The 22,239-nt window shown below is 35.3% G+C and overlaps 1 protein-coding gene across 5 annotated transcripts in view; it reads left to right on the top strand.

The window, feature by feature from the left end:
• The first annotated feature begins 3,933 nt into the window (after positions 1-3,933).
• LOC149953533 (TOX high mobility group box family member 4-like) overlaps positions 3,934-22,239 on the top strand; it is a 108,455-nt gene continuing 90,149 nt past the window's right edge. For 2 of the 5 annotated variants that reach the window (XM_090168890.1, XM_090168889.1), the window contains exon 1: positions 3,936-4,492. In XM_090168890.1, coding sequence (XP_090025016.1) covers positions 4,454-4,492 — 39 coding nt within the window. In that variant the 5' untranslated portion in view covers positions 3,936-4,453. Of the gene's footprint in view, positions 4,493-22,239 lie in introns of all 5 variants that reach the window. The other 3 variants (XM_090168887.1, XM_090168886.1, XM_090168893.1) reach the window with 2 other exon arrangements.

Here is a 22,239-nt window from a genome sequence, read left to right as displayed (position 1 = left end):
TTAATTGTCATACTTATTGTTATTATGTTACTTATGGTCTTAGTATAAATACGTGTACTTTTTTTTTTAATTACGTGGCATTTTTATATGAAAGCTAAGCTACCATTACAGACCACGCGATAAATGACGAAATCCTTGAATTACGAAATTGTTTTACTGCAGCATTAATTTTCCAAGTAGGAACAACTTTGGTACTTTTAACACGTGTTTTTAGTTGCTGTATATGGTCGTTGAGTTATAAATTTGATTATTTTAATTAGTTTTTAATTTAATATTAATTTTTGTTGACAGGTTTGATTCTTTAAGACATGTTTCACATTATTACTAATTTCCTGATAATCATGTAACTACTAAAGACTTAATTAAACTTAAAAATAAATTCACAGTTGTGGATCATAATTTATTTATTTTAGACTTATAATAGGTACATTTTGGTAAAAAAATCTGCAAGTTAACGCGATAAATAATGGCAAATGCAACAATCATTTTTTGTGAACGAAAGTGGAATGAATCATATCAGAAGTTAATAGAAACCTTTTGTAAGTATCTATCTCCTCATTCTGTATATGTTGTACCACCCCTTTTACCGCAATGACTAAGGAAATTACTGGACGATACCGGACTGGGCTGGCCTTGAAAAATCAGAACCGTCCGTAGTTTGCTATTTTCAAACTATTTTCTGGTCATTTCCTAACTAGCTACTTCATTTATATTTATTTTCCATCATTTTTAGGATTTATCGTGATTTATCAATATTTCTAATATATTTTTGGATTTCTGAAGATTTCTTATATTTTTCCGGATTTTTTAAGATTTCTTATATTTTTCCGGATTTTTGAGATTTATCAATATTCAATTTGTTTTCGGATATCCGGAGATTCCTCAATATTTAATTAGTTTTCGGATATCCCGAGTTTCGGAGATTTCTTATATTACTCCTGATTTATTGAGATATCTCAATATTTAATTTTTTAGGATTTCGAGAGATTTCTTATCCGGATTTCCAATTATTTAACAATATTTCCAGTATGTTTTCGGATATCCCGAGATTTTCCAATATTTCAAATGTTTTCAAATTTCCCTCGATCTCTCAATATTTCCGGATTTCCAGAAATTTCTCAATATTTTCGAATTTCTATAAAATTCTCAATATTTTAGGATTTCCCGATTTTTCAAATATTTATTCGGGTGTCCCGAGATTTATAATATTTCTTCGGATTTCCCGATTTTTACAAATATTTCTTCGGATTTCCCGAGATTTGTAATATTTATTAGGATTTCTCAATACTTCCAATATTTTTAGATTTCCCGAGAACTACAAATATTTCTTCGTATTTCCCGTGATTTGTAATATTTATCCTGATTTCCAACATGTCTTTCGGATTTATAAATTTCCAGAAATAATTATTTCTCGCTAAACCAAATTTCTTAAATGGCATAATCCATTCTTTTGAAACGTACATGACAGTAACTCTCTCCTGTTAACATCCTTTTGAAGAGATGAAAGCAGGGGGTGCCATCAGAGAAGCTCGAGGGGGGGGGGGGTGCAAATCAGAACGATTAAACTTGAAGAAGACGGACCCGTGAAAACTTCTGCACGGTCCTGGGGGGTGTCACAAAACACTGCCGCCGCCCCGGGGTCCCAGCCTTCTTAAGCCGCCACTGGATGAAAGTGCACTATTATAATTACCAACCAATTATAAACATCTAAACCAGCAAAAGTTTTTAAACGCTTAGGCCTAATGAAACGGTCGTATTAAAATTAAGTTATTAAATTACTACGCATTTAGAAATTGCATCTAATCCTTAAAAGATTAAAAAAGTCGACAAATTAATCGTCATGTTTTATTTTTTTCGTGAACTCCCTTTATCGTGCGAGGGGAATGGAATCAAAATGGGGATGAAATTGTTCTTTCGGGGAGGGGCTTTCTTCTTCTTGGGCGCGCGCGTATTTTTTTCCCGCCATGATTCCGACATCGTTTTCCCGAAACTCCGCGCTCCCTTCCCAGATTCTTTCAACGGGTACGCTCGACCCCCTCTTCTACGACGACCAGAGATGGAACGTTCCCGTTGCTAGGGGCGACCACCAATCGCGGCTCTCTATTCTCGTTTCGCAAAGAAGGGGTGAAAGGGGGGAAGCAATCGTTTTTGGAGCGGCTACGAGGTTCGGGATGGAGGGGGAAGGAACGGGGCTGGGGATATTGCTCGGGGACTGTGCGTTAATTATCGCCTACATTATTGCGTCTAAACTGCTTAAAATTCGAGGATTTTCGGGACTGTTTTTGTTTCGTGCCTTAAGCCTCGGCCCGTTTTCCATTCGTAAATATCCTCTACTCTATCGGAAATTGAGCGGTTTTAAATGAACGTAGCAAACATTAGATGGTAAGGTTTTTATTATTATTAATAGTTCACCTTATTAGACCACGCCCTTAGACATTTATCTCCATCTACCGGTAGGTTTTTTCGGTCACGATTTAATTCCAGTACGTGATATCCTCTTTTTTATACCCGCCTACATTTTGACGTAAGATTGTCAAAGCTTTCCAACAGGGGATCGGGGAGGGGGGGATAAACAGGACGCGTCCATTGAAAATTGGTAAACACTCGAAATTTGATCGGTTTAAAACAATAGGACGCGCCCCCCTTTTAAGCTTTACAGAGTGGAGGGGGGGGGGGAGTCATATAGGCTCCGATCTACATAGGAGTTGCCTCTGCAAATTGTAACTTAATGTGCCGGCGAAAATTGAAATCGATCGATCGACAATGAAAACGCAAGCGTAGAAATGTTCTCTAGTTCCCCCTCTGCTCAACGATTTCGTGAATTTCCACCGCTCTTAAAGGGAAACTAACACTCCCCGAATTGCGTGCGATTAGGTCACGAATAAAAGTTAACAATGTACAAATTTGGTAATGTAGATCACATGAATTGTAGTATTCAAGTGACGTCATCTCAATAAGGACTTGGTAGCATGACGTCACGCCGTACCTTTGGCTATAGCTTTTACCAATTGGAAAGTGCTTGGGTGATGTATTGTGTGCGTCATGCTGCCAAGTCCCATTACAATAAATGTAGATACTCAGTAAGTGCATTGGTAGGGGCTTAGTAGTTCTCGCAAATTACGTCATCGTATACAGCGCCATCTAGCAGAGTTTATTTTAAGGTTTTTTTTGAACTACTCAAAATGGCCGTGCACTCGTAGACTTCTATATAAAAATTTATTTTAACAGTTCTAACTTTTAAAACTACACAAATACGTCAGAGGTACGCGCTAAAATAGGCCTGCTCTCTAGTGGCGTTTGTGGGAATTTTAAAGCATCTAGCTGCTAGCTTTGTTTTGTCCACGAACTTACGCTTCTAAACCAATACTTATGAAGAATGTTATAGACTTATGGTTGAACGAAACGCAATTTAAATTACCTTTAATGTCAATTTACTTTCGTATACAGTTTATTTTGTCACGAATGTTGATAAAGTGCTCGTTACATACGTTTTCCCCTCACGCCTAATCAAAAGTTCATTTACTTCTGATATTATTCCAAACGCTAAATCAAAATTTAATTTAAAATAGTTACATCTAATACGTTTATAAATTTTGGAACGCTTTCCTCTCAAAATATAGTCACTTTCATTAGGATTTAAATGCTCCTCTAGCCACGAAAGTAACGAAATAGGCGAAGCCACTAGCAACGCGCCATTGCCCGTAATTTCACAGGCCCTTTTAAAACAATCATGACGAGAATCGGCGAAAACGTTTAATACCTAATTAATAAAAGATTCTTTAGGGACGGCCCCTCGCGCGTAGGCAATCGTAAAAGAGGCGGTGGTTGTAAGAGCGCGCGCGGGGGGGGGGGGGGCGATATGTAACGGGGGTTGACGAATATACCGGTGTTCCCGTTCAACGGCGGCCGCAGCTCGAGATCCATCCTCCGAAACTCTCAAGCGCGCCCGAGTTCGGGGAATAGTCACAGATCGGACGCGGCCAAACGTAGATCTATCGTCGAAGGAGGCAAACTCGGCGTTAACGCAAGGTCGTTGCTCGTGCGTTCTCTCTCTCTCTCTCTCGCTCGTTCCGTTCCGTTTTCATCTTTTTGCGCGCGCGATAGTTCGTCCATGAGCTCGCGGCCATAATTGTTTTTTTTTCTCGTCGCGTTCGCTAGCTCATCTTCGCTCGATTTTTGCGGGTTTTTTTTCGCGTCTTCCAATTTCGTTGTAAACAAATACCCTTCAAACTCGAAAACAGTGGACATGACCCCTCATATTTGACGTTGAGTGGGACGATTCGTCAACCCAGTTTTTTTTTAAAAAGGAAAAAGAAAACCCGAGGTGTTTTTCGCGGTGATACGGGACCTGTTAAAAACTGAAGTTTTGGTCGCGGAGGAGTTTTATTTAAATATTTTTTTGCGTCTTCACGATTGACAACGGTGCCCCGAGTGTCGTCATTTGTCAGTGAACATGATGGCGCAGATGTTTGAACCATATTTGCAATATAAAGTAAGTTATTTATTTAAAGATATTTTATTTTTTGCTTGTCGGTAGTGTTTTTGGTTTTTTATTTTGGGATATGGGCGGGGGCTGTTACCCCTCTTGTTTTACTCCCGTACCAATGTACCACTCCCTCTTTTGGGTTTGAATGTTTACGAACCCCCCGTCGATAACAGCTTGCCCCAAGGTCTCGAGGTCGTTACCTTTAACCTAAACTCGCGCTATTTCAAGGTCGAACTTTTGTGGGCCTGGATTTCTAACGTTTTCTTCTTTAAGGGGGGGTCTCGTTTATAGATAATTTATTACTCCATTTAGTATGGTTGTAACTTAGGGCCGCTATTAAGATCTAATTACATTAACGGTCTAGTCAATTTGTATTTAATTCGAAAAAACCGGTTAGCATTTCATGTCATGGCCGTTTTAGCGAAGGCCGTTTGCCAAATAATTTAAACATGAATTTCCAAGATATGATTTTGAGATAAAAACCGTCTACACCAATAAGTTACCTATCTCTTAAATAGTTGCGTAAAATATTCGTAGTTGTATGCTTACTCAAATATTATTTCTTATGTCGTAATATTTTGTGGCGGCCATTTAGCAATTAAGCGAGAATGTAAAGGTTAAATTTTTATTAAGCGAAAATGTAAAGGTTAAATTTTCATTAAGCGAAAATGTAAAGGTTGTATTTTCATTAGGGGAAAATGTAAAGGTTATTTACTCTAGTTTTGTATTTATTATAATAACGGAGTAAGATATATAATTGCGTGTGGCATTAAATATAGATAATAAAAGGAAAATATGAACCCCATCGGGGTTTTACCCCTGCCCATTATACCGTCTTTGTAAGTGACGTCATTTTATGAGTCATTGGAGAAACATGGCTTTTGTGTGTAAAGTTAACAAAAAAAAGGACCCCCCCCAAAAAAAAAGGGTTAGATAATTGAATGATATTACATGCAACGGTCCCCCTTAGTTTTGGCACCCCGCGATTCAAGCGGGAACAAAACCACGTAAATGAATTTTCCCATATTTGCTATGTATTTTGTCGTTTTTTGAATGATCATTTCACACTTAATTTATACTAAAAATGTTATTTTATGTTATCGTAATTTGTACCGGTTTTAAAAACTATATTGTCAGGGTTCATAGTTCATACGTGCCTTAAAAACCTGAAATCAGTCAGAAAAGTCAGGGAAATTACCATTTATTTTGTAAAAATTGGGGAAATTTATGAGGGTTCAGAAAGTTTGCCCTAATAAAAACCAATTTACATCAATAAGTTTTTCTTATCAAAAATTTGACATTAATACTTCTTTTATATTATAATATAAAAAATCAGGGAATTATCTGTGGGAAAACCTGGATATATCAGGGAAATCGAGTTGTCAATAGCAGCTGTATGAACCCTGATTGTGTAGAAATTTCTAGTATTTAATAATTTAAATAATATTATTTGCTTAAATTTAGGTTTTTTGAGATACCTGATTTAGGAACTAATGTATACGATTTGCTAGACAATGTAAATCAAAAATTTTATTTATCTTATCACAATATACATAATTTTAATATAACAGCTTTACAGGGGTGCATTAAGAAATTGCGTGATGTGGTACAAGATTTACTAAATATTAGGTAGCATATCATAATTTTATACTGGAAACTAAATTATCGATTTGGGTACATTTGTTCGAATTTCATTCGTCCGAACGGCGGTACAAATGCCGGAAAACAGGATCGTATGTCCGAAAACGTATTTCATTTGCGATTTAAATTCGAACAAATGTACCTACCCCAAATTATCAATTACTTTTAAGTTAATCGTAATTTCTAATTTTTCTACGCTTGTATTGAAACTAAAAATATTTTTTTTTAATTTAATAATTATAATTGAGAGGAGATTTTGGGTGGCAGTGTGGTTAAATTTGATATTTATGTGCAATTTGCAAAAGACCCACAACAGATTAGTTTACCACCAAATTAACCTTAGAAGTTGAAAATTCCTGTTTAATTGATAATTAAATTTTATTGATTTGAGTTTTCTGTACTAAAACTAAAACATTCAATAAAAAGTTACATAAAAATTTTAGTTTTGCTGATTAAATTTTTAACGTCAAGGTCACGACCCTGGTAGTTATTTCTACTAGTTATAATATGTCTCCTACCATGACGTTAGCAATGCCAATTGCAAACAATGTATTTTGTGATATGACAAATTTTTCAGTTTTACCTCTAGCAATTTACGCATACAGATGGCGTTAGTATGTATTATGATTGACTACATTAGTTTTTTGGTTTTGCCCTTTGTTCAGGTCATTCGTCTTATTTAACCTTAACATTTGTGACAAATTTTAATGTTGTAATTGTTGAAAAGTCAAGCGAAATGCGTTTATAAGTTTGAGTGAGATTAAGTTTGGGCTTGATAACGTGCACGTGTAATTCGCTCGGACCTAGATTTAAAATTAAAGGATCCAGTAGTAGCGATTAAGCTCTTATATAAGAACTTGTACGGAGATCGTTAAACGTATATAAATCATTTTAATTATTACCAGGCAACGAATGCAACAACAGCTTCTTTTCATACGTGATGTTTCATATATGCTAACACTTGTAATGCCAGTAATTATTTTAACCTTAAATGCGTCACCTTATGTTACATAATCACTTGTAAGTATGCCTCACGGAATATAGAAATAGTGGACCGTAAATGGAAAATTAATTTATTCCTCGTGCTATTGAAAAGGTTACCATGGAGACGCCATTTCCTGGTCCCAAGGCACGAGCTGTCAAAGTTTGGAATAGACGTAATTTCCCGTGAACAAGCTTTCATTTGAGACTGCCTTTATGGCATACTTACGAGCGATTAAATTTGCTTATGGTGTTACGTATCGTTTGGACACATTTGGATGACTCATTTCGTAACGTGTTCGCTTGTATAGTTGGTTAACCTTCGTTGTTAAAAGTAATTTAAAAAGCACGAAATTATCAAGAATTTTTCTGTTGAAAAGCGTTCACTGGAAACAGGATGTTTCGGACAAAACGTTTTTAATTTATATACAAAATGAAATTGCATATAAAAATTTATCCAAAAATAAAAATTAATATATATATTTTTTATTATATTTTGGCAAATTGCCATGAATATGTTTTGGCTTATATTTGGAAAAAAATAAAAAGTTGAATGTGGTTTTTTAAATGGAGCGAATCGCGTTTTTTTTGTTAGTTTTTGATGAAAAAAAGGCGAAATTTCTCGTTACAAGAAAAATTAGCTTTTATATATTTTTTCTCGCTTCCGCGGCCAACTAATTTGTCAATAGGGCGCTTAGAAGAAACGCGGGAGAATTGGACGTCAATTTCGTTTCGCGGGCCACTCACTCGGGCCCGGCGATATCAGGCTTCAAGCCTGCACCCATTACGGGCCAACCTTTTTAAAAGAAGCGGTGACATTTTGGCAAATAGCCATGGGCGAACGCGTCGCGAAAACGATGTTTCTAATGGCGGGAGAGCGAAGGCGCTCTCCTCTTTTCATTTTGCTCCGAGCGCGATCCCGATCCCTTTCGAAACAAGTCCTTCGCGGGGGGGCACAATGCTCGTTTCACGCTATCGATTTATTCCGCTGGATAAACGACGTTCATGATCAAATTAGGCTCCGCTTTTATTCATCGCTCGATCGTTTCGTTAAACGGTTTCCTTATCTTTTAATTTGTCATTTATCCCTCTCTTAAGTTGGCCGCGTAACGATACCCTTATTACTTATAGCGCCATCTAGGTGTGGTTGTAAAACGCTTCTTTTGTTCATAGACTCGTTATTGTAACAATATCTTTATTATCTGGCTTATATGAAATTTATAAGTAAAACGGTACTGTTATCTCTGGCTTATTGGATATTTAGCCGTCAAACGGTACCGTTATCTCTGGCGTATAGAAGATTTGTCCGTAAAATGGTACCGTTATCTCTGGCGTATAGAAGATTTGTCCGTAAAATGGTACCGTTATCTCTGGCGTATAGAAGATTTGTCCGTAAAATGGTAACTTTATCTCTGGCTTATAGGATATTTATCCGTAAAACTGTAAAATTACCTCAGGCTTATACAAGATTTACCCGTAAAACGGTACCGTTATCTCTGGCTTATACAAAATTTATCCGTAAAACGGTACTGTTATCTCTGGCTTATATGAGATTTATCCGTAAAACGGTACCGTTATCTCTGGCTTATATGAGATTTATCCGTAAAACGGTACCGTTATCTCGGGCTTACATGACATTTATCCGTTATCTCCGGCTTATAGGAGAATTATCGCTAAACTGTATCGTTATCTCTCCCAATTTATCCGTAAAACCAGTTATAATCATTGAGTTGGGAGTATTAATCTAGAGATCCAATCAAATCTGCTCCCCGCGAAACAAGTTTTTGAAAATTACGAAAATGTCGTCTCCTCTAAAATGACGAGAAAACGTTATCATATGACCCGTGGCGCCATCCATTATTTTTGAAAAATAAATCTTTTTGCCGGAAAACGCGTCTTATTTGAACGAACCATAGAGAGATAGACGGCGCCACGGGTAGAATGATAGAGTTTTCTCTTCATTTTGGAGCAGACGGCAGTATTCTTATTTTTTTAAATCCGACGTTTTGATTGGACCTCTAGATTAATATTCCCAACTCGATGGTTATAACATTACAACGTATATGAATATATCTCACATTTTTTTCGTAGCACGATTATTAGCAATGTACCACCTTTATATTGGGAATGAAAAACTTAAATTATTCAAAAAGAATTAAGTTAACGTTTTCCGCTACTAGATGTCACTATACAATTTTATAGTGTTGTAAGAAAAATATAAAAAGGTTTCATTCCATGATTAGTCTAATATTGTTTGCAAATTTAAATAAAGCGGCATTTTCGCGTCATTTATTCGAATCTGAAAGTAAAACTAAACCTCTAGACTAGTTTAAACTGATTAACAATGTAGCACTATTAATATTTGGTACAGTGGCGTAACTAGGAACTCCGGGGCCCACTCGCGAAAAACGACTCGGAGCCCTTTTAAATAGCACCGATTTTAATCATAAACGTTTGGGCCCCCCCCCCCGTGCCGCGGGGTCTGCGGGGGCGCTATTTACGCCACTGATTTGGTAGTATGTTTACTGTTATTCGACATTTTATATCGATAAAAAGTTTAAAAAATTCCTTAAAAAGTAATTTATGTTTCAATTTTTTATTTTTACGATTTGCGGAAATTTTCCGCATTTCGGAAAATTTTGTGGATATTTTTGGGGAAAATTAACAAATCTACAATTTCTAATAAATATAAGTGTACGTTCTCAATACCCTTAATACGTTCTTTTGTATCGTAACCTTAACAACGCTCCGCGACAATCCCCGATTGTATTCCCTTAGCTTCTCAAAACCGCGCCGCGAAGGGCTGTCGCCTAAAAAATGAGCTCCCGCCGAAAAATCTCTCCGCCGCGAAAAAAAGAAGAAGCCGAGGAAGAAGGGAAAAAATTACAAAAGGAAGAAAATGAAATGATCGGCACGCGAGTTCCGCTTTTTGTCTGCCCCAAAACATACAGGTGGATCCGGCGACGGAGCGCCCTAAACGCTTCCGATGTTGCGCTCCGGAAAAGTACAAAAAAGAGTCCGCGGAAAGAAAAAGGGGGAAGGAGTGGGGGGGAAGCGGGTAAGAGGAGATCGCGTGGTGCCGCCGCTCCTTGTCGCGTGCTGGCGGGGAGTCGCCGCCGCCAACGCCTGCCGGCAAGGGCGCCTTCGAGTGCCGCGCGCGCGACGAGAGAGACAGTTTAGAGAGTACTCCGCGTGGGAATCTCCTCGCGCGCGCGCGCGCCCACAAAAAAAAAGAAACCCGCGCGCGCGCGCGCTTTTAACGGAAAAGACGCGATTGATCCCGCCACTTTTAGCCCTTGCACTCCCCCCTCCCGCCGAAATGGATACTCTCTCTTCCTTCTTAACACGTTGTTAAAAAGGAACTGAACCGGGGGTGAGAACCGTTTAACGGAATTGCCTCGCTTAATATGGATTTTATCCGGCAATTTCCGTCACCCCCCCTCTTGTGTGTTAACGATATCGTTTTTATTTTGAACGCCCTCATTTTATTATTTGAAATATTTATACCGTTTAAGAGCCATGGGAAACGGATCAAGTTTAACAGTAACATATTACCAAGAAAGTTTTTATTTATAGGTTTGGGAGAATTATTTTGTTGAGGCAATTCGGGGGGTTTCGTGGTCAAAATCTCCCCCCCCCCCCCCTGCGACCAGCGTTGCCATATTTTTCTGACCGAATTATTGTATAAAGGGTAAAAGATAATGGTACAACAATAGTCTTAGTCGATAATTCAAAATAACGGTAAAAAACCCCGCCGATCAGTTTAGTAAAATATTTTCGGCAGCGTAATCGCCGGCCATTTTCGGTATGGAGATACAGGCCGGAAGGCAGGCAAGGCTGCCAGATTTCGATATACCGAAAACGGACAACTCTCTCAAATGTTTTCGTTTTCAAAACGAAAATTTTGCGGCGTAGCTATCGACTAAGACTATAGAAATTATGGTACCAATATCAAATGGAATTAATTACTTTTAATTTAAATTCGTTTCTTTAATGGGGAGTGGATGTAGTCAATCATAGAAATCTGAATCACTAACTTGAACGATTTCTTAAATTTTGCCGCTCGTGCCGATTAGAAATTAATAAGTATAGTTACGTGGTTTTTGCATCTGACGATTTTGTATAGTTAATAAGAAATTCTTATTATTTTAGTAATATAAATAATGTAAATTTAAAAATAGTACCATAGGTTGGAAATATGGTACAGTTTGTTACTATATAGTAAGCTTTCAAAATAATAGTACCATTTATATTATGCAAAATATGGTATTTGTACTGAAACGCACGTCGATGACGTCATTTTTAAGGCTCCAACAGGGTTGCCACGGTACCTGGAAAACCTGGAATTCCTGGAAAAGTCAGGGAATTTGCATATGGGTTTAAAAATCAGGGAAAAGTCAGGGAATTTGAATATGGGTTTAAAAATCAGGGAAAAGTCAGGGAATTTAAGTTTGGTTGCAAATAGGAAACTTTTTATAAAATATAATTTAAAAATATAAAATCCTGACACAAAATAAGTCAGGGAAAATCTCCGGAGATGTTCAGGGAAATCCTGGAAAAGTCGGGGAATTTGATTGTGAAAAAACTGTGGCAACTCTGTCCAATGAGATAGAAGGGGAAGGAGCTCACTTTTTACGCTAAAAAACGTTTCAACCTATTCTCTCTAAGTATAAATAAATACTTATGACCTTGATTGTGTCTTACCTAGGAAACAGTTGGAAAACATTCCGATATATTGCAAGGTTTACTTTTGCAACATGTACTTCTCGCGAGAGAGGTAAAGGCACGCTCATTTTCAAAATCTCTAATGTTCCCACAAAAGATTTCCAATTCGCCCTCCTCGGGAAATTCCAATACGTCTACTTTGGATTTCCTTCCCAAAACTCTCTAGTGGGTCTATTTTGGAGGCCCTTAGAAAAAACGAATTGCAGCTTTTTCCGAAAGAAATCTATTTTTTTTGCGGGTACTTTTACAAAAAAATCTTAAATGGGATTACCTTTCTAAACAAAATCTGTAATCAGTCTACTCCGGGTTTCATTGCAAAAAAATTATAATCCGTCTACTTCGTACGTAACTGAAAAATCAACAAATTTGTTTATTTTGTTCGTAATTCAAAAAATCTCCAATTTGTCTACTTTTGATGTATTTGCCAAAATCTGCATTTCGTCTACTCCGGAGGCAATTGCAAAAATTTCTAATTCGTCTACTTTAGATATAATTGCCAAAATCTGCATTTCGTCTACTCTGGAGGTAATTGCCAAAATCTGCATTCCGTCTACTGTGACAAGTAATTTACTTTGGAAAAATTAATCTGCAATCCATCTACTTTGGGTACAATTGCAAAAAATCTTTAATTCGTCTATTTTGGATGCAATTGACTAATATCCAATTCGTCTATTTTGTATGAAATCGCCAAATATCCAATCCGGCTATCTTGTACGTAACTGCAAAAATCTTTAATCCGTCTACTTTTAATGCAATTGCAAAAAATCTCCAGTTTCGTAGGTCCTAGTCCAAAGTTCGTTCGGCCAGAAGAAAATAGGGGAAATACGTATCTGTTGCTTTGAGCCGTAGAAGTCGTCGTGTGACCCACGAAAACGCCTTTTTACGCATAATAAACCAAACTGAAAAAGTACTTCCACTTTCCTTTTGATTCAACACGGCTATAAACGACGAAAGCAAATACGCCTTAGCTCAACTAGCAGAGAATGTGAAGGACAATATGTTACAATTGTTCAATTTAAGAAAAATTGATTTTTTAAACGATGTATTCATCCGCGATTTCCTGCCAAACCGTTTTGGCGCGAAAATTCGCGAAAAGTGACGCCTTTCCAAAGCTGACTAGAAGCGTACTTCCCCCTATTTTCTTCTGGTTGCGCTTAATTTTTTTGCCATGCAGCAGTATTTCAGTATGCACAGTTGGCATAATACGCTTACAGGCCTTTCATCATTTCCAACGAAAACACACACTTAACGGACGCGAAGTAATTACGTTTATGAAATTTTCATTGTTGTCCGTGGAAGCTTATATAATACTTGTTTGTATCTGATTTAAATTTTGACAACAATTTTGTGGTAAAAGGATTTTCGGGGGGCAGTGGAACCAGCCAGAGAACGAGACGAAGCCCGAGGGAGGGTAGCGGACCTATAAAAGGGACTAGATGAAAATTCCTGGTGAACTATTTCCTAATTGCATTTTGAGGAATGCTTCTTTCGCAATCGCGGGTTCCGATTGCCCGGGCTATTCCGCAATAAGCGTTTGGATAAAATGCCACGAATATTTTCTTTATGTATCTCTCTTCTCACAATTGCGATGAAAATATTCAAGCGATTCATTTTCATATTATTCCTAGTCAAGGCTGGTAAACAAACTTAATATATTTGGCGAGCTGATGGGAAAATACCGACGTCAGTGAGACAACCTTGTAAGTGATGAAATGTCTGGTAAAAAATCCCAGAGGTTGGATAATTAAACGATTGATCGAGTTTCGTATTATTCTCGTGGTCCAGGAGATATTGATGTTTGATTCAAAGAGGCGAAAATCCCAAGAGGAAGAAATTGATGATTCGATCAAAGACTTAAAATCCTGAGAGAGAGAGAAGTCGATGTTTGAATCAAACAAGCTAAAATCCCGAGAGAAAAAAGTCGATGTTTGATTCAAAGCCGTCAAATACCCGGAGAACGTATCAAATGCGATAAATTCAAAAGAGTTCTATGATTCAATCAAAGACGCAACGGTCTCGAGAGAATTTATGCAATGTTTCAATCAAAGACGCAACGGTCTCGAGAGAATAAAGCAATGTTTCAATCAAAGACGCAACGGTCTCGAGAGAATAAAGCAATGTTTCAATCAAAGACGCAACGGTCTCGAGAGAATAAAGCAATGTTTCAATCAAAGACGCAACGGTCTCGAGAGAATAAAGCAATGTTTCAATCAAAGACGCAACGGTCTCGAGATAATGAAGTTAACTTTAGATTTCAAATCCCTTTAAGCCTTAATTTTCGATAAAAGTCGCTGAATTTCATTAAAACTAAAAAAAAAGATTTTATAAATTTAACTGACAGCTATGATAAAAACCTAAAATAAATTTAAATATAAAAACCTAAAATAAATTTAAATATAAAATAAATAACTCACCATAAATTAAGATTAACAGATACAATTTACAACACTGAATTAAAAATAAATTTATCCTTTATTCTGGGGATAGCTGCTAAACTCAATAAATTTCCTATATTTATCTCAATAGGATGTCTATAGAGGGGGGGGGGGGAGATGGGTCGGGCTTAGGGCGAATAACAGCTGCTGTCGTAGCAGCTGCCGCTACATCGTGACGTCACGGGCTCCATTTTACAGGCCTGCCACCTGTCGCGTCGCCTAACAGTCCATATTTTTTTTTGAAATCGCTATTTTAAAACCGTACTATGAAGATGTTTTTTTATTTTGTTGCAATTTTTTGGGTTGGTTTACAAGTTCTACTTATTTTTAATTTATTTTTCAATCTAAATTCTATCTCGGGGCCCGAAAGTCCGGGGGATTCTAAAATGGATAGCTCCCGTAATTGGATTGTTGTAAGCTTTCTTCCCTCTGTTTTGAATTTTCTCGCAACTTCGGCGGGGATGGGGATGGGGCCTCTAGCTTGGGGTTGCATTTTTAAGTTTCAATCGATACGACTATAGCGGCGCGGCCACCAGGTGGGGGTCGGCTCGGGGGCGGGACCAGAGAAAGATGTTAAGCCTTGTACTTTTCCTTGGGACCATATGGTTTAAATACGGAACAAGACGTCGCGTTTGGTGGTTAATATGGACCCCGGTTGCGTCGTGGCTTCTACGAAATTTACCAAATTTTAGTCAGTATAATCAGAAGTATATCTAAGCAGAAAAGTTTCCATATTCCTATTCGCGACCGTAAATTATCGCTACGCCCTAGAATTGTTAAATTTCCGCGAAAATTAAATGCGGAAAATTTTCCGCCAATCGGAAAAATAAAAAATTGAAACATTTATTACTTTTTGAAGGTTTTTATTCTAGACTAAGTCTAGAGGTTTAGTTTTACTTCTGGATTTCGAAAAAATGGACCGAAAATCCCGGGAAATTTAAAATTTTTGAACTATATTAGGTAGGAATCCATACCTCTACTTGGAATGCTTATCCTGGCGTATCGCATATGGTAAGGTCACAAAACCCCTCTGCGCGCGCTCCCCTCTCACGTTGTTGTTTGTTAAGTTAACATAGTGACGTCAAAAAAAACCGTCAGCCACATCGAGACGAAAATCTTCCGCGATAAGCATGCCAAGTAGCGGTGGGGATTCCTGCATTGGAAAAATACGGAAATTTTTTATTCAAATATTGATTTTACATTTTTAATTTTTGTTCAAATATCGATTTTATATTTTTAATTTTTATTCAAATATCGATTTTACATTTTCAATTTTTATTTAAATATCGATTTTACATTTTCAATTTTTATTTAAATATCGATTTTACATTTTTATTTTTTGAAAATATATTATTTTAATTAAAGTATAGATTTTACAGTCCTAATTTTTAATATTAATTAAAATATAGATTTTTTACAGTCCTAATTTATAATATTAATTAAAATATAGATTTTTTACAGTCCTAATTTATAATATTAATTAAACTATAGATTTTTTACAGTTCTAATTTATAATATTAATTAAAATATAGATATTTACAGACCTAATTTATAATATTAACTAAAATATAGATTTTTTACAGTCCTAATTTATAATATTAACTAAAATATAGATTTTTACAGTTCTAATTTTTATTACTTATTAAAATATAATTTTTTACAATAATTTATTTAAAATTTTTATTTTTAAAAGTCATGGCTATATATGTTAAATTTTAAAGTGGAATAATAAATGAGACAAGATACTTCGTGATTGAAAATTTAATATATAATAATTTAATTATTACATTTTTCTTATTAAAATTTCAATCATGAAGTATCTTCTCTGTTATAATTCAATTATAAAATTTAAAATAAATTTTTAAAGTTCTCATTGTAGAAATACATTAACGCTTTAAAAATGAAGTAAAGATGGCACCACTGTAAAACCCTGATATTTCCTCTCCCCGCCCTCACTCCTCCACGACCCCCCAGATATAGTTTCTGGCAAAATAATTTTTTTGCCGGTAGGTTCGTGTATCATTTTTCACGTTTCCATGTACTCCGCGCGTCAAGAGAAAGATGGTAAGGAAGAAGATGCATTTGGCAACCGGAATTTATAACGCTAATAAAACATGTATTTAGAAATGAAACTACTTCCATCCCTCCCCGTGTACGGCCCCCCTCCTTCTTTAATGCGTTTTTAGGCTTCGCGTATCAAGGGGGAACTCGTATCCAGGGGCAGATGGTCGCGGTTACCTACGTACCAAAAGCGGGATGGGACGCTTATAGATTCCCCCTTTGGAAGTAGTGCTAGGTGAGGTGTCTTCGTACGAGCCTGGGAGCATCCAAGATTGGGGCTAGTGGTCCATTCATAATTGATCAAGCAATTTCGTCTCTGTGTTCCTCCAGCCGTTCGCTGCGCCGGTCCAATCTCGTATTCTAAACTAAGTAGAAAGATGAGATGCCGCCATTGGCATGCGCGTGTCATTACGAATTTTCTTCCTCTTTAATAAATATTGTCCAGTGCCGTATTGCGTGGTACGACCAAATTGACAACGACAGATCTGGCCCCAACCTTTACCCATCTGGAAATAACCTTATCTTTTGTAAGGGGGAATCTAAATATCGAAACGCGTTTGACCTATTCGGAATTTACCGTTTCGATGGAATTATTTGCCATACTATACGATGTTAAGTAATAGATAAATATGTGAAATTCGAGTTGTAATGGATTATAGAGAAAATCTCGAAAGGGTTTTCAAGAAAATATCGAATGGGGTTTTGTTGAGAACATCCCGAAATGGGGCTTTTAAAGAAATCTCGAAACGGGGATTTTAATAGAATCTCGAAATGTGGCCACAAAGCAATCTCTAAATGGGGTCTTAAAGAAATCTCGAAATGGGGTCTTAAAGAAATCTCGAAATGGGGTCTTAAAGAAATCTCGAAATGGGGTCTTAAAGAAATCTCGAAATGTGGCCTTAAAGCAATCTCGAAATGGGGTCTTAAAGAAATCTCGAAATGTGGCCTTAAAGCAATCTCGAAATGGGGTCTTAAAGAAATCTCGAAATGTGGCCTTAAAGCAATCTCGAAATGTGGCCTTAAAGCAGTCTCGAAATGGGGTCTTAAAGAAATCTTGAAATGTGGCCTTAAAGCAGTCTCGAAATGGGGTCTTAAAGAAATCTTGAAATGTGGCCTTAAAGCTGTCTCGAAATGGGGTCTTACAGAAATCTTAAAATGGTCCTTCAAAAATCTGAAAATCTACATAAAAATCTTGGAAATAACTTAACATCGCGTGTGAGGAAATATAGGAATGCGACGAAAACTCGACCGCGGATATCGATAAAACTAACATTGTGGCACCTATCAATCAATAGTCGAATATTGATTAGCTACAATAGCTCATCTGGTGTAATATCAGGGATAAATCATGTTTGCAATAAGTCGTCGCGTGAATCATGTCGTCACGCGGAGTCACTGGGCAAATAAGGGAGGCGTAATCCGGACTTTTGTGGACAGCAGGCTGATACGATGCGACAATCAGATTAACGGGGCTCTGGTTACACGCCATCTCCCGGCGAGGGGACCCGCCACGTCCTCACCCAAGTACCCCAGCATCCCGGGACTTTCAATGAAGACTCACTCCAGACGAATAATAGAATATATAATCCCTACAACCCCCTCAAAAAAAGTTTCCGTTACAACTTAGTACCATAAAAACCAGTACTTCAAATATGTCACCATATATCGTAGCTTACGTATTACCAGTAGAAACACAATAGACTTTTTGAATTTTTTTAAAAGTTTCCAATTTTGGAAACTTTTTCTATACGTCACTGAATAGACTTCTGCGTTTTTATTTTCGTTAACAACGACATTTCAATTTATGGACTGTTTACTAAGCTCGACAAACAATTACGTTCTATTTTACAAGACGGTATTAAAAAAATTCATTATATTTGTGCATATTTAAAAAAAATATTATTAATTAATAATTATTATTTAGAAATATTTGTTTTTATTAAATTATTATTTAGAAATATTTGTTTTTATTAAATTATTATTTAGAAATATTTGTTTTTATTAAATTATTATTTAGAAATATTTGTTTTTATTATTTAGAAATATTTGTTTTTATTATTTAGAAATATTTGTTTTTATTATTTAGAAATATTTGTTTTTATTATTTAGAAATATTTGTTTTTATTAAATTATTATTTAAAAATATGAGTTAAATTATTATTATTTAAAAAATACGAGTTAAATTATTATTATTTAAAAAATACGAGTTAAATTATTATTATTTATAAAATACGAGTTAAATTATTATTATTTATAAAATATGAGTTAAATTATTATTATTTATAAAATATGAGTTAAATTATTATTATTTATAAAATATGAGTTAAATTATTATTATTTAAAAATGAGTTAAATTATTATTATTATTATTATTATTTAAAAATGAGTTAAATTATTATTACTTAAAAAATGAGTTAAATTATTATTATTTAAAAAATGAGTTAATTCATTATTGAGTTAAATTATTATTATTTAAGAAATATTGGGTTCAATTATTATTTAAAAATATTTGAGTTGAATTATTTTTATTTAAAAATATTTGAGTTGAATTATTTTTATTTAAAAATATTGATTGCCAATAGGTTTAACCTATAAGTAAAAAATTTAAAAATTTTGCAATAAAATAAGTGAAGGAAAATCCCCGGAATTAAGTTAGGGCAACTCCAAATTAATATTATTTTAAAATATAGTTATTTTTAAATTATTATCTAATATATTTTTAATATTTACAAATTTTGTTTTGATGACTTTTAAACAACCACATACAACTGTAAATAGTTTTATTTTAGAAATATTAATTTAAATTTAAAAAAATTTCGTTTTTGGTCCAATTTGATAATTAAGGTTGAGCATTTTTGATCATTCAAAGTTGGAGATTTGCAAACTCATTATTTTTACTACGTAAATGGACGTGTTTATTTTCGAACAGAAGCAGTGTTCAGAAGTGGTAAATGTCAGGTGTCAAATAATGTGGCAAAAAGTCGTAAATACCGACATGCCGAATTATACTTTTACTGGCTAATTTGCCAAATAGTGGCCAATAATAAATTGTAATAAAAATAAAAAAACATACCAAAGAAAAAATTTATTAGTGCTATTTTAGAAAAATATACTGGATTAGTTACTAGATTTTGGGCTAGAAACTCAATTATAGCCCAATCTAGTTATTTCTTTACGCTATTTTTCAACGATGTTTCCCGAGTTTGAATTCGTCTTTCTTTAAGGTGTATTTAATGGTTCTTTTATGTAAAACTGAAACATTATCTCACATGTAACTGATGCTACATATCTGAAAGATACTATTTACAACATTTAAATGCATTTACTGATTATTAGTCACTTTTTACCATATTTTCCACTTTTTACCATATTTTCCACTTTTGGCCATATTTTCCACTTTTGGCCATATTTTCCACTTTTGGCCATATTTTCCACTTTTGGCCATATTTTCCACTTTTGACCATATTTTCCACTTTTGGCCATATTTGCTACTTTTGGCCATATTTGCCACTTTTGGCCATATTTGCCACTTTTGGCCATATTTGCCACTTTTGGCCATATTTGCCACTTTTGGCCATATTTGCCACTTTTGGCCATTTTTGCCACTTTGGCCATTTTTGCCACTTTTGGAGATATTTGCCACCTTATGCCACTGACATGGACTTTATTCTAAAAAAGTGACATTTAGGTAACACTGAACACAAGCTTGAATTGAAAAGTACTTTCAGTCCTTACAATCTTATGAACCCTGAATCTTAAGTACTTTGACTCACAGTTAATTATTGAATTTAGAATTTGGCGTCATCTAAGTTAATTTAGAAAAAAAAAGAACAATTAGCGTGATCTAGTAATAATTATTTCGGTTTATTGTAACTTCATTAATTATAATTAATTTAATTCACCATGTTTAAAGTTATGTCGTACAATAGAAATCGTGGTCTTTACAAGGCGCAAAGAACAGACCTACATTCTGGATAATTACTATTTCGACTGGAAAAAACTTGTATTACCCCTGGCAACGCGGAAAATGAAAAAAATAGTTTTAATTTCTTTATAATCTTGGGCGTATATTTGGTCCTTTCAGACAATCTTCTTCGTGGTCTCCTCCCCCTTTTCATCCCCCCTCCCAACTACAGGATTTTTCTTTTAAAAATTCCTTCCTTTCTTCGACTGTCAGATGTTTGACATGACGGCCTTATACAAAAATTTTAATTCATTTTAGCTTCGCTAAATTATAATAAAAAAAATGAATTTAATGTATAAAAGGAACCTCGAAAAATTCCTTTTTTCTAAAGGCCAAAAATATGTCGGCGAAAGATTGATAAAGAATGTAACAACGAAAAATTATCTTTGTAACAATTCGCTGTTTTTTACGCATCATTTGCTTATGTGGGAGAATTTCAGCATTTTCCAAATTGAACAGAATTTCTGTGATAACAGATAAAAGCTGGTGTTATAATAAGTCAACGAATGCAGGGCTCTCAGAGTTCCTATAATTCCTATAATTTCCTATTTTCTCAAAATTGTTCCTATAAACTCGGAACAACTCCTTCTGCGTTGAGTTTGCAAGTTCTCTCCCCACTGGTTTAGGGGGTTTTTCTCCGAGTTCTTCGGTTTCCCCTTCCATAAAAACTTGTCTAGGTTAACGGTAATAGTTAGTGTAGGGAGCTGTTGGCTCGATCTCGTGGCATGCAGGGCTTGCCACCACCCTCCTACGCATTGTAACCCGGCCACCTGAATTAAGGGCTTCAAAAGTCGCATGATGACTTAGGCCTAAGGTGGTGCCTTGGGTATTAGCCTAGCTGATTAAATTCCTATTTTTTCGAAATTTTCTAGTTTTTCTTTAGCTATATCCAGAAATTCCTATAATTTTAAAAATAATGTATTAGAAAACAGCCTTAACGTTTGGGAAAAATTTGCCTTCTAAATAGAGCTTAGCTCTGGCTTAGGTCCGGTGTTCCCGAAAACTTCCACGGCTGGGCTCCCAGAGTTCCTATAAATTCCTATAATTTCAATATACTCCTATAATTTCCTATTTTTTTCAAAATTGTCCGTATAAATTTCTATTTTTAGCTAAAATTTTCCTATAATGAAATTTCCTATAATTCCTATAATATTTAAAAAAAATCGCTGGGAGCCTTGCGAATGTTACAAACAATTATTATACTAATTTAATTTTAACATGAATTTACTAAAATTCGCTATTTTAACGAACAATATATTCAGGTGTTAAAAATATTTGGTGGTAGCATTTGCCGCTGGCTGCGAAAGCTCGTCAGCTTTTTACTTTTAGTGACTCTCACTCGTAATTTTCGAATACGTGGTGTGATTAACAAACAAACGATCTTTCGTTACAAAGTATTTTCGAGGCGAATTCTACTTCCCCATATTCCTGGGTAACCTGAATAACGTTGTTTAGAACGTATTTGTGGTGTTATGTAAATTATTCGATATTCGGTCTACTATTTGGCCAATTTTTCGGTATTCGAATGACAAGTTGGCATATTAGTCGATATTCAAATGACAAGTTGGTATATTAGTCGATATTCAAATGATAAGTTGGCATATTAGTCGATATTCAAATGACAAGTTGGTATATTAGTCGATATTCAAATGACAAGTTGGCATATTAGTCGATATTCAAATGACAAGTTGGTATTTTAGTCGATATTCAAATGACAAGTTGGTATTTTAGTCGATATTCAAATGACAAGTTGGTATATTAATCGATATTCAAATGACAAGTTGGTAAATTAATCGATATTCAAATGGCAAGTTGGTAAATTAATCGATATTCAAATTACAAGTTGGTAAATTAATCGATATTCGAATGACAAGTTGGTATATTAGTCGATATTCGAATGACAAGTTGTTATATTAGTCGATATTCGAATGACAAGTTGTTATATT

Source organism: Leiobunum rupestre, chromosome 3, assembly GCF_980474605.1.
Source record: "Leiobunum rupestre chromosome 3, qqLeiRupe1.1.hap1, whole genome shotgun sequence".
In the NCBI taxonomy this organism is placed as follows: domain Eukaryota; kingdom Metazoa; phylum Arthropoda; class Arachnida; order Opiliones; family Sclerosomatidae; genus Leiobunum; species Leiobunum rupestre.
The sequence above is the reverse complement of the archived record's forward strand: the minus strand, read 5'-3'. Positions and strand labels throughout refer to the sequence as shown.